The following is a 13,634-nucleotide window of genomic DNA, read 5'->3' as shown; positions in this document are numbered from 1 at the left end:
TTATTGTTAAAACTCTTATTGGATCATGGCAGAGCTTTTATTGAACAAAAGTAGCATCATAATCCCAAAGCAATAGAGTTGACAGCTGTTATTCTGGGAGGGAGGGGCTTGAACTCTCCTCAGCAAGCACTGTACCATTTGAACCATACCTCCATCCCTTTTTGTTTTACTTTCAGGTAGGGTCTCAATTTTTTGCCATCCTTGGAACATGATCCTTTCATTGCTGTGTCCAGCAAAGCTGGGATTACAGGCATGCCCTATCTTGGCCTCAAAAACCTAATCCTCCCATCTCTGCCTCCTGTGTATAATGCCCCCCATCCACAGGGTTCTTGATATATGTTCAATCGCAGTACACATATAGCAAAATAAACTCTTCTTTCAAGAAAGGATCAAAGCCAATTTGTGCAGGAACCTTTCATTCCTAATTTACCCTGGCATGAAATGTTTCTTTTTATCTAAACATGATTATGTCTTACGTTAACTACTACTTTTCCATTCTTCCTTCTTAGACTATATGCCTCTAAGAGCAGATCTCCATGCCAAAAGCCCTTTACGTACTGTAACGGCTAACTCAGGGTTTTGATCCTAGCATGTTCCAATAAGCTTATTAGATGTGCCATCAGTCAGAATTACAATAGCCAGCTACTTCGAAGCCCACATCTTGCCTTTCAAACATTCGAAACCCAAGAGGCAAAACTGAGGCTATGTTATAATCTCCTCTTAGTGACAGAAATAAATATACCTTTCTAACCACTCATTATCAATTTTTACTCATCTTAAGTGAATATCAAAGCAATTACTGACAAAGTATGCCGAGTTACATGTTTTCCTTATCTTGCTCTCCTGTATTTTACAGAATATGAAAACTAGATTGTCCAGAGCTATCATTTCAATATCCTCTGTAGATGCTCTGTCTTTCCCTTAATTTAACAGTCCTTTAAATCCTTTGTAGTTAAGTCTTGGTTTGGGAAATTTGAGATTAAAAACCATCCATTTGGATGCCTTGCAATTCAGTTAAGTACCCCAAAAGGGGAATGTTTAAATTAATGGAAGATTAAAGCAAGGAAGAGCATTCTGAAAGGTATTCCATAATGGTGCTTTGTCACCACCTTCTCAATTTTATTGAGAAAGGAGTCTGTTCCCAAAGGGCTGAAAGTTTATATGCCAACCATCAGCCTAGTTTTACTATTTGACGTTAAAAATGTCAGAAAAAAAAGCAGAGTTGGTAATGGAAATGCTGACATGCCACGAAGTGAGAAGCACAGGCAGGTGCCTGTAACCAGGGTCATAATTCAATCAAGCTGTATTTTTGACGTCATCTGTTACAGAAAAAGCCAAATGGTTTATGAACAGCACCAGAACCCCCGAGATTAAATTACAGCCCTGATATTTAATCATGGGTCTTACTTTGTTATTTTTAATAACACAATACATTTTAACAGTTATTCGTCAACGACCTCAGCCAAATTAGAACTTGTGATGACAACCTAGCCAGATTATGATGGCCATCTCACACAATCTCAACTTCTACTATTTTTTTCAGAAATGGTAGACTACTACTCAAGTTTTCTTCTTAAACGTAGAATTGATACCAGAGGATATCAAATCTTAATTAAAAGCATCAAGGTCTCTGTAACCAGAAAATTAGGACATGTTTGTGTCTTGATACAGGCATGACTAACTGTGAGCTCTGGGGGGAAAACATTTAGCCCTCCCAAACCTTGGCTCCTTATCTTTAAAATAACACATCTAAATTTCTATGACTAAAACAAATATGGCATAATTTCTCTAGGATTTCCTTAGGATCTGAATGTCAAACTTTTATGGCAGAAAAGTTAATGCATTTTGTAATTCAACTAGAATGACTGATTAAAGAGGCACCCTAATGCATAAAAAATTTATAAGCCCAAGTTTGTAGGAGCAATGCCAGCATCAGTAAGTGAAACAGATTCTTTGCTGCCTAATGTACAAATAGGACTGCACATGTCAAGGGTTGTTTGCAAAACAGATCAATACAGGCCCATCCAACAATGGACTGCAGTTAATAAACTACATATAGTAATTACTACCAAAGGCAGTCTAGAAAGTCATTCATTAAATGTTAATTGTCACACAAAAGTACAAAAGCACCCACTTGAACAATTGTGTGGCTGCCCCTTTAAACAAAATACTTTCTTACAGCCCTGAAATTTAGCCATATAAACTGATTTTAAACACACCTGGGTATTTGATATGCTGATTAACTGGGCCTTTATTTGTTTTTGAATGAAAGTAAACATGACAACCTTTTCAATACTTTTGCTATTCCTGAATATCTAATACAAATAAATATATATATGTGTGTATGCTACTTATAACAAAGTGCTAACCAATCTTCGCCAAAGACTAAATTGCTAATTGTTTTATTATTCCCTCATAACCATCAAGAGTTACATTACAGTTATATCCACATATATCCAGCTAAAACCCGTATCTATGAGAGTCAAAATGAATTTGATACATTTAGAAAATGGGTAAATCACACAAAAGCTTATAAATTGGATGGCCAATTTTGAAATTTTCAATCTGTGTTAGGAAATTGGTAACAAAAATAAACTTAAACTACTTAAAATTCTAATACTTATCACTATCTAATTAGCTTAGAGGAACACCTAGTTATTTTATTTAAAAAAAAAAAGAAAAGAAAAAGGTCATAAAATAATACAACAATATGGGGGGGGGGGAGGGAGGCATTGTCTCTGCTCCTATCTAGTCTCAGTTTGCTTCTCTGTCTATACAAGATGTGAGTTAACCAACACACATATAGATTATAAAGGTTTGGCCAAGAACATTTGGGTTCAAGACTTGTAAACTAAAGAGCATTTCAAAACACCCATGTTCCTTATTAGGCAACTTAAGATCTGTTATCTTGGCTTATGGGAATAGATCTAAACAGCACCATAACACTAAACACGGAAAATCACAGGCCTGAGGCCACCAGGATGCGCAACTCCAGGCCTTGGACAAGGTTGCAAACTCCCAATATAAAATGTAGTTTACCATTAAGGAGTAAATGTTTGATCTGTAAAGCTTACCAAATTACTTTGTTTATCATAGCAGATGAAAGCAAAAAAAAAAAAAAAAAAAGGAATAATTTTAAGCTCAAAACAAAACTGTTTATATGACAGTCTTTACTGCTCCATGATTCTAAGCATTTAAGACAGATTCGAGCAATTAACAGCATAAACTTTCATTACATAGTTCTATTATATATGTTTATGTGACTTCGCTGTTCATCTGTTATTTAAGTGATTTCCTCATTACAATAGTAGGGTAAAGATAATTTGCTGATGCTGTCAAAAATGCTAAGCATTTCAGTCTCAGTAGTTCTTGGAACCCTACGCTTGTTTAATGCATTTTATTTACTTAAGTCCATGTCAGATAGAGAATTGTTCTTCCTTCTGAATTTTGAAAACTAACATTTAAGCACATGTCTGGTAATAGACATATCAAAACTTCCAAACTGCTTCTTTTAGAGATATAGATAGAACTGAGGATTTTCTTTGAAATGGAATATTGTTTCAATGGTTTACCTATAAACTGCATACTTTTTTTAAATAATTAAAGGTAAGAAATCCTTATTTGTTTTTTAAGATGTTAATAGGTCTCGCTTGAGCAACTCAACTTCTGGTCATAAGAAAATAATTGGGGTTCTGGGGACATGGTTTAAGTTAAGAGTACCTTTCAGGCACACACAAGGCCCTGAGTTCAAACTTCACTACCACTGAAAAAAAAATCTGAAAATAAAATATCTTCACTAGCACCCATGTAGATCATCCAATTTCAACAGAATGAAATGGCAATGAGTTTTAAAATGCAAACTCTATTTTCTTTGTAAAACTAATGCTAGCATACAATAAAATATACTAAGGCCATATTGAAATCCACTACAATTTAGAAAAGCAGCATATTTGTAAACTGAGGTGGGAAAAATAACGTACATGGCTTCTGACTCTTGGGAGGGAGGGACTTTGGGCAAAACTTAGTTGAAACCTGTTTTTATTACTATGTGCAAGTTACAAATCTGTCAGTTTCCTCATCTGTGAATTGGGTTTGGTAACCTTTGCCTCTTAACTGGATTCCTTAGGGGGCTGAAACATAACAAATCCACAGAGTAGAGGAGACCACCTGGCATAGTCAGAAACTTCATTTCCATTCCGTCAGTGCCATGTTCACCTACACAACACCTTACAAACAGGTAGAAGAGAGAAGCCAAAAGAGAATAACCAATAATCCCAAATTCAGCTCCAAACCAGAGAATAGCATTCAGAGGGTGTGTCTACACCCAGTGGCACTAACAGGCACAACTATCAGCCTATAAAATCTAACACTTTATTAAACACCACAAGTGACAGGAATGCAACTGGTGAGACCAACAGTTATTCCAAGAAAAGGTTTGCATGGCCACAGAGAATTAGCAAATCAAAACTGCTTTCCAGAACAAACAACACAGGCACAGTTTAGAAGCTCCTTAGCCTGTTCTTTAGCCCTGAATGCTCAGGACAATGTGTTTCCAAAGGGTTTCTTTTCCCAAAATACAAGGATTCCAACATAGGAGTTTGATGTCCCTTTGCTTTAAAAAAAAAATCTATTAAGTTGCTCTACACTTTACAAGAGTTACACAACCATTATGAATTGTACTACAATAGGAACTGTTTTAAAATATACACATTGAGAGAAGGGGAGAGAAAGAAGGGGTGTTGTAAGTAGCAATAAACACACAGAGCAAGAATGAGAGACAGGCAGACAGACAGGCAAAAAGGTGTGTGGGGGGGGGGGATAGTAAGTACCCTCCCCTTCAAGTCAATTCCATGTTTTAACACCATCACCATAACTGAAACAAATGGAAATTAATGTGGGACCTTGATCCTTGAACTTTTCTCTTCACACAAAATTATCCATTAGGTTCACATTTGTCTAGCAATGTACTGACTCCAATAACCTGTCATTTTTATGTCATGTGCAGATAAGGTAGCTAACTTACAGGAAAGCTAAGAAACATTTGCCCTCTTCCAAAACTGACCTAAGAGAGATGTGATGTGTTTTACAGCTGCTCTTAATTGGTCCAACACCCATGTGTTAGGCAATCATCTTTAACAACCGCTGAACACCTAAGTAAAACTAAACAGCTACTGGGAAAAAAAGATCAACTTTAAAAGTAAGGAAGGGAGTCACAGCACCCATCCATCACACACTAGCTGAAAACAAGGGCAACAGAGGTGCCCAGAGCTGATCTACATACATATATATATGCATATATATATAATATGCGTATATATATTATATATATGTACATGAAAGTTCAGTTGCCCAACTTTTAAACTACTTTTTAAAAATACACCAACAGTAGTGGCTTTATCTTCTGCTCACAAAACACTCAGACATAACCAAATAAACTATACACTTATTACATTAGAAAAGTAAACCTCTTCATTATAAAAATTAAAGAGGACTCAGGAACTTATTTTTGTCTTCTTCTGGTAACTCTGTCATCCTAATTTTTAATGAGAACCATTTGCCAATCATCCTGGCATGTGGATGGTTTGCGTTTGTTTTAAGATCAATGATACAGCACATATCAAATCCCTCTGTAGACATCGCCATGTAGGTTATAACTGTTTCTTTAAAATAATTCCAGAGCCCACCATTCTCCCTGTTATAGGTCATGGGAGCCCTGGACCATCATGGCTGAATTGTTTTACTGCTTTCTGCTGAACACCTGCAAACATCAAACAAAAACTGCTGGTCCTATCCTGGGTTGACAAAAGCCTTTCATGTGAAAAATGCTGCTGGGAATGTCAGGCTGGAGCTCAGGTTACATTCCATTCTCCCCAGCAGCCTTACCATTTCTTAAGGTGGTAGAGAAAGCCATGTTTGTGAAATGCAAGATTAAAGAGAATGTGGCCACACTTTATTATCATTCTCACATGGCAAATCATGATGGAGCATCATGTATTAATGAAATCAAAAGTGATTGGAAACTTTCAGCATGAAATAGTACCAGGCCTAGGTTGGAAACAATATAGAAATGTGTGTCTGTCTGTCTGTCTGTCTGTGTGTGTCTGTGTCTGTGTCTGTGATTTTTTTCAAATGCAATACTGTACTTCTAGTCAGATCTTTTTCCCCTGGATCCAAGTTTCAAAGTGACCCATGAAAGTGACATCTGAGTCCACTCAGGACAGCAGGTATTAACTTGAAGTAACTTTAGAAAATAATTTCTCTAACCCAAGTTTCCTTGTTCACCCTTCCAGTTTAAAAAGTGCAGTTTTCATAAGTTTAAAAAAAAAAGTTGTGCTTGTGCTTTAAGAGATTTATGCCTTTTATTGAGTAGAAATAGAAACCATTCTTTTCACTAATAGCCCTGTGTTCCAATATGTCTTAATAGGTGGGGCAAATAACACCCTAATCTGCATTCTATACATTCTAGTCACAGTCCTACTGCACTGAATGAATGGCCCACATATACAATCAGGCAGGCAGAATAAAGGAGCCACCATACTACCCTTACAAGTAAACATCTGTCCAGAAAAACCACACTACAGGTACAATGAAACCTTAAGTTCCACACCCTGGAAACAATCAGTGCATATTCATTAGAAATATCATCACACACAACTCACTTAGAAAGAAGATTCTGTCTTCATGAATTCATAAACATATATATTCCATTGCCTTAAGAAATCTAGAAGTTTGGATATATGATCACCTACCAAAATGCATTAATATCTACTAAATTTATCCCATCCTATGCTCTCTACATACACTTAAACATTAGAGCAGGGGGTTTATCTGAATGTGAGCATAGAAACGGAGCCATACCTACAGCTGTCTTTTTAATGTATTTCATATTTCTAATTCACTTTAATTTATTAAATTGCATGTAAAGTAATACATTTAACTTATTCCAAACATGCCTATTTTTACAGTAGTGGAAACTAGTATCTCCCAGTGACTGAAATATTGCATTTATGTCAGCCTTTCACACATACTCCACATACACACTGCTTAAGTAAAACATGAAGGAATTTACTAGCAGAGACAAAGTTAGTGTTTTGATACCAACAGGAAAAACTAATTTATCTACAAGAAACACTTATTTCTATCTTTACTTCAATTGTTAATATTAAAGCTTTTGTCTGAACAGTTGCAAGAAAAATACCCTATAGAAATTTAGGGTACAGAATATTAATACTCCCCCAAAAAAGAAAAATTAAGCCCCTACATGGAAACTGTAAGAGTCCAGAGCAATAGAGCAAACACCCTGGCAACAATCTTATTACTCAAACTTTACTATTAAGAAGTGTTAAAACAGAACACAGGGGGTATCTCATAATTTCAGTATCAAACTAAAGACAAAAATTCTCAAAACTTATGGGATGAAGGGAGTAAAAGTAATTAATTCTGAAATGAGCATGTCTTCAAAGCTATCACTTTTATAAAAATATATCAATTGTATAAATCACACAGGTAAACAGATTTCTTCCATTGCAACAGCACCAGATAAAAATTAAAAGATGTAAAATTATATTCCTAGTTGACAGACAATTCTATTGGCATCGCACAGCTAGAAGATGTCAACATTTACCAGTCTGACTTAAGAATGGTACTCTAGTTAATGCACAGTTCTATACCATTTCCAGACTCCTAAAATCCTGCAGCTGTTTAACAGGCATAAGTGGATTTCAAGCTTGGACTTCAAGGAGAGAAAGCAACAATGCATGACTCCTTATTTAAAATACATTGGACAAAAAAAAATACATTATAAATGAATATCATTTTTTCAGTCTCCACTTTTAACAGATAAGCAGTCCTGTACTAAAAATTTTCCTTAGATGCTAGATAATCACTGTGCAGATTCCTTTGTGAATACCGCTGTCGGTTTGTTTTGTTGTTTTTTTTTTAAGCATCACCCAGAGATCTTTCATTTAGAAACTGCTGAAGTCCTTCCAAATTTACAAGTTTAAATATAGCACAAAATTCACTACACAAAGAAATGATGAGGGGGAAAAAACAAACAGCTAAGGAATGAAAAATGCTATTGAAAATATAAATGAATTCATATTTTGCCTCTCAGATTAGCATGAGGCTATTTCCAGTTTACAATGGGGCATCATCTGCAAAATAAGTGCTCAGTTCTTTAAAAAGGTTAATTGTACACAGTATATAGTAACTTACTTTATTTACAAGGGATTTCCCCTTTCTATGAAAGTTAGATTTTTTTCCCTTCTGTATTTTCAATAAGAAATATTAATTTATAATTTCCATGCTAGCAGTGGCCTTATATTCAGATGGTTGATTACAACTATTTCAGAAAATCACTTTTAAATTAAGTGATGGAATTTTGAGACAGTTTCCTTGATTTAGAAAAAGGTCTTAATTATAACTGCAAAAGGTAACATGTTGTATAACTTATACTACTGATAGATAATAAGAAACCATATCATTAGAGGCTAAAATTCAATGACTTTTCCCAACCACTTCAACAGAATTAAAAATATATAATGAATAAACAGCTAAGAACATTGAGCTTCACAGGAAAAAAGAAAAGAGAATTTACATACTTGAGCCAGTAAAATGTCCACTCGCCAAAGAAGTTGGTCCATTTTTCCCACTGCTCACAGGAGGTGAGAACATCTAAAAGAAAGGAAGGAAAATCACAGTTGAAAAGAAGACATTGATGACTTCAGAGTTCACCAAAGATCTTTCACACTCTTACCAAACAGCTCTGAGCTCATGCTAAAGACTATATGGTTTAAAAAAAAAAAAATACACTGCTATCCAACTGAAAACTAAACCAACCACTTTAAACCCTCTCCCCATGCCCACAGTTCCTTTTTTTCTTCTCGGGTAACTTAAAGAGAACCAAATAGTCCTACTACATACTCAGCAAACCCAGCCCCAATAACATTAGCAACATTCAGGGCAGCAGCCTTCCTAGAAAACACTAGTTTGACAAGAGAAGAAAAAGTTGTTTGTTTTGTACTAAAAACCTTGGCCATAAACGTGGCAATGTCCATTTCCTTCTCGTATAGGATCTGCCTGTCATGTGTGAACCCAAATAAAAATAAAAGTGCCACCTGCACTAAATTCTCATTTCGTCTCTCACATGAGAGCAATTTGAGGCAAGTCTCTCTCCCCCCTCTCTCTGTCTCTCTCTGTCTCACTCTCACTCTCTTTCACTCCCTCTCTCTCTCTCCAGCATTTATTTCAACCCTAATTGGTTTCCCTCTTTCCACGTATCTAATGGATAATGCACACCTTTCCTGAGACAGAGCCTGCAAAAAGCAAAGGAATGAATGGAGGAGAAAGCAAGCAGAAAGGGGACTGCAAAGCTGCCTACAGCTCTGCTTCCTGGCAAAACTTCCCAGAGCCATTTCTCCACAAGGTTTAGAAGAGGAGCAGCGGTGGCAAGGAGCAGCAGCGGCGGCAGCGGCAGAAGCAGCAGCAGCAGCAGCAGCAGCAGCATGAAAGAGCCCCACTGAGAAGGCAGTTTGGATTTTATCGGTGTTTTGTGGATGTGGATTCTTTTTATTTTGCTTTCCAAACGCATTTTTGCTTTACACCAAAACTCATCTGACATTAAAAAAGAATTCAATGCCCCTGACGTGTGGAACTTGGTTTAGGAACGGTAAGCAGGGAGGATGGAAAAGGATCAAGTGCAGTCATAAAACTCCACAAGTGTGTAAGTTCCTCTCTGTGCTGACCTCAGGACTATGAAATATTACAAAAATAGTCCAAAGGGTTCTAAAGAACGTATGCTCAGCATATACAGAGGAGTTTTCAGAGTCCCAGAAAAAAAGACAAGAGGTGGCTAGAGGTACAAGTCCTACTAATAAATAAACCACAGCATCATCATTTTTAAACTCTCAAGATATAACTGGGTCTCCTATTTTCCATGTCCAGAAAAACAAGTAAGAAAGACGGGAAGTGTCCATGAAATATCAGAAGACTCAGGGCTCAGATATGGCCAAGTCTGGGGGATGGTTTTACAGGTTTAGGGGGTGTCTCGTGAGATTCTATTATTTGGAGGAAATTGGTAGCTAAGGAAGGTCTTTAAACTGAAAAAAAAAAAAAAGTCTGCATCTTCAGTCACACTCCAAAATGACTGAAAAACTTGTCCAAAACACCTTCGTATTCAGCCAATTAAAAATTATTCCTGTCCATTAGGTTCCTATGGGTTTCTAGTGGAAGTGTCTGGGTTTTTGTTTTCTGGGCTTTTTTTTTTCCTTTCCACAGCTGTTGTTAGTTTCCACCGTTCTCTCTTACCGCACTGAAATCCAGTAAATCACTCAGCTCTTTGTCCGTCCCTAAGGCAGCCATTCGCTGTTGATGATGCATTTTAGAGAAATCACACAAACCTAGAAACATGGAAATAACCGCAATCAGAAAATCCAGTCCCAATCCTAGGAGAACACACAATCGGATTTTTGGAGACTGGGGGGGGGGGGGGGGGGTTGGGAGGGGGAGGGGTGGATGGGGGGATTAAGGTAGAAAGGAGGGAGGGATGGGAGAGAGTTGTTGTTGGGTTCTGTTTTGTGTGGACGATGGAACAGGCAGCAAGAGCAAAAAAAATGGGGGGGAAAGAAAAATAATATTAAGAAGATGCGATATTGTCTTTCTAGAGAGAGCGAGGCTGCCACTGGCCAGGGCCCGGGCCACACCGAACGGGGGGCGGGGGCGGGGCGGGGGAGGGGAGCCGCGGCTCGGCGCCTCGTTTTATGCAACAGGAGGTAGAGCGAGCAATGAATGGATCGCCGCGGAGAGAGGCAAACTACCGGGAACGCTCCGGTCGCAACTTTCTCCCCCAGCCCGCACCCCGGCCCAGACACGCTCCTCGCACACACACACGTGCACACTCGCTCACACTCACACCCCACTCCCCTCGGCCCCCCGAAGTAGCGCTCAAGACACTGAAGATGAGCGTCTCGGAGTGCGCCCGCATCCACGGGGGGAGGGGTGGCCGGCCGCCGGCGGGGGGGCGGGGGGGGGCGGGGGTCGGGTCCCGGGGTCGTCCAGCACCCCGCAATTTGCGACGGGAAGGGCGGCACGACACACACAACTCCAGGAAAGTCAGGCCCCCGGGCAAAGTCCCCGCGTCCCCCGGGCGGCGCGGGCCCGGCTGGGGAGGGGGCGGGGGGCCGCGCCGGGGGCGGGAGGAGGCGCGGGAGGGGCAGGGGTGTCTGTCTCCGCCGCTCGCTCGCTCGCTCGCGCTGGGGGAGCGCCCGAGCCCGGAGCCCGCGCGGCGGCGCGGCGCGGTGCGGAGGCGCGGGGAGGCGCGTGCGGGGAGCCGCCGGCAGCCCCCGGGAGCCCGACCCCCCCACGCCGGGCCCGCAGCCCCGCCGGAGCCTCCCCCCACCACCACCACCACCCCCTCCGCCTCCCGCCGCCGGGCCGGTACCTACCGCCCGCGCTCGAGAAGGGGCTCCCGGTGCACCGCCGGCGCCCAGGCGGCGTTCATGTCTAACCCCGCTCTGCCTGGCCCGCCTGCCTTCCGCCGCCGCCACCGCCGCCGCCACCGCCGCCTCCGCCGCCGCCGCCGGCCCCGCGCCCGCTCCGGCTTCCCCGCCGCCGCCGCCGCCGCCGCCACTACAGATCCGCAGACGCGCAGCCAAGATCCCTGACTCTTAACACCAACTCTCTTCTCCGGGGAGGGGAGGGGACGGGAGGGGGAGGGGGCGCCGCGCGCGCGGAATTGCAAGTTCAGCAAAGAAATGGGTGGGGGGGCGCGGCGGGGAGACGCGGGCGCTCCGGGGTCGGGCCGCGGGGGGGAGGGTCGGGGGGGGCTCGGCTCTCCTTTCCCGCCTCCCCCCCCCGCCGCACCCCGCATCCCCCTCCCAGCCTCTGCCAGCACACACGCACACACACGCACGCACACCCCCCCCAAAGAAAATCAACACCTCCCCCGCCGCCGCGCCCCGGAATCGTTTGTGGTTTGTTTTTACACTCGCCGAGGCACCGGGCACCTTCATCCTGCCCCAGGTCGGTCCCGGGGACGTTCTGGAAGCCCGGACGGCTCTGGGGTGGGGGTCCGGGGGGGGAGTGGGGGGAGGTTGGTTGGGGTGAGGGGTTTCTCCCCTTTTTTTTTTAAATTTTTGCCCGTTTCATCCACTTTGAAATGGATTCGAGTTTCCACCCCTTCTGCACTTCTTCCACTCTCCGTCCCTCCCCGACTCACACCCATCCACACGGGCGCACACACACACGGCCACGCAAGTTGATACCAGGCTGCAGTGTACACGTGAGGCAAAAACACTTTTGCCAAGAGGAAGACTGTTTGTCTTTTCCGTACAGAAACCGAGCCACCTTTTGCTTGGGAGATCCCGAGCGTTTGGGGTTCGTCTCTGCCGGGGGGGGGGGGGGAGGACCGGAATTCTGCATCTGTCTCTCCCTCCACCTTGGAAAGTCAAAAGAGTCAGAACGCTGCAAACTTTGTTTACATAAGCGAGGGCGATGCAGGGGGGTGAGTGTTGTTTTGCTTTGTACACTTGAGTTCCTCCACGCTTCTGCAAGTCCGCGTCCGCCAGCCGCACAAGTGTCCGGTTCCAACACGGACCCTCGCAGGCCCCGGTGCTCCCCGGCCACCCACAGCTCCGGGATTCTCACGAATCACCGGAACACGCGCACCCCCCCCCCCGCCAGCACACGCTGCCGGGACGGGTGTCTCAAATCAACAACCGCCGCAAGTCCACAGCCCCTGGATGTGCGAGCCACTCACACGAAACGCATGCACACCCTCGTCTCCCCATGGACAACTAGTGAAGAGGTGGCTCCTTTTGTCTGAGCAAAGCCTTAGGATCGACATCTGTAAAAATCCAATTAACCAGCAGTTTACTCTTGACAGCAAACGGTAACGTTACCTTAAGTGGCCACAAATATGCTCACAATAGTCCAAGGAAAGAGACTTTGGAAACAAGACACCAATCTTCTGCGAGGACTTAGTATCGCACATGGGTGTCCCCGAAAAAGTACTGTGAGTGGTGCTCAGTGCTGCTCCTCGGGATCCTCAGATTCCAAGACCGTGCACCTGGCTCGGGGTGGGTGTTTTTGTTTGCATTTCCCACCCTCAAACTGTAACAAAATTCCCTCCACCGCCACCCCCCAAAAAGAAACCATCTGAGAAAAATCCAACAACTTTTTCTTATTGTTTATCAAGAAAGCATAGGAACGACAGCCTAGTTAGCACTGTTCCTCAAACAAATCGTGTTGGCTGGTTTGTGTTTTTTTCCTCTTCTCCTCTTATAAAGTCTTAAACTTGTTCCAAGTTTAGAGGTGTTTCATCATCACCATCCTCCTCCTCCTCCTCCTCCTCCTCCTCCTCCTCCTCCTCACCACTGACTCCCCCGCGGAGTCACATTGATAATAATAGGTTCCCCTGAAAGATACATTGTAATCCATTCACATCCGGGCACTGCGGGTTTATAAAGAGAAGGCGCAGCGGCCGCGGCTGCTCCTCCAGACAATGACTGGGGAGGGGCGGGGCGGGAGCGGGAAGACCATAGAGTGGTAAACAAGGCGCCTAGAGAGGCAAACAAGATGGCGGCCCGCATAGGCCACGCCCCGTCAGGGTCGGGCAGGCGGGTGAGCCTCCCAGCGAG

At 42.8% G+C, this 13,634-nt stretch overlaps 1 protein-coding gene across 6 annotated transcripts in view; it reads right to left on the bottom strand.

The window, feature by feature from the left end:
• The window catches only part of Tcf4 (transcription factor 4), a 355,777-nt gene extending 342,640 nt beyond the window's left edge, over window positions 1-13,137 (bottom strand). For 4 of the 6 annotated variants that reach the window (XM_070029075.1, XM_070029078.1, XM_070029077.1 and 1 more), the window contains exons 1-3: window positions 11,442-11,528; window positions 10,306-10,397; window positions 8,601-8,673 (exon numbers count right to left, since the gene is read on the bottom strand). In XM_070029075.1, coding sequence (XP_069885176.1) covers window positions 8,601-8,673; window positions 10,306-10,377 — 145 coding nt within the window. In that variant the 5' untranslated portion in view covers window positions 10,378-10,397; window positions 11,442-11,528. Of the gene's footprint in view, window positions 1-8,600; window positions 8,674-9,116; window positions 9,134-10,305; window positions 10,398-11,441; window positions 11,529-12,896 lie in introns of those variants that run through there. The other 2 variants (XM_070029076.1, XM_070029081.1) reach the window with 2 other exon arrangements.
• Window positions 13,138-13,634: the final 497 nt, after the last annotated feature.

This window comes from Dipodomys merriami, unplaced genomic scaffold (assembly GCF_024711535.1).
Source record: "Dipodomys merriami isolate MVZ:Mamm:240054 unplaced genomic scaffold, mDipMer1.0.p SCAF_2, whole genome shotgun sequence".
Taxonomy (NCBI): Eukaryota; Metazoa; Chordata; class Mammalia; order Rodentia; family Heteromyidae; genus Dipodomys; species Dipodomys merriami.
The sequence above is the reverse complement of the archived record's forward strand: the minus strand, read 5'-3'. Positions and strand labels throughout refer to the sequence as shown.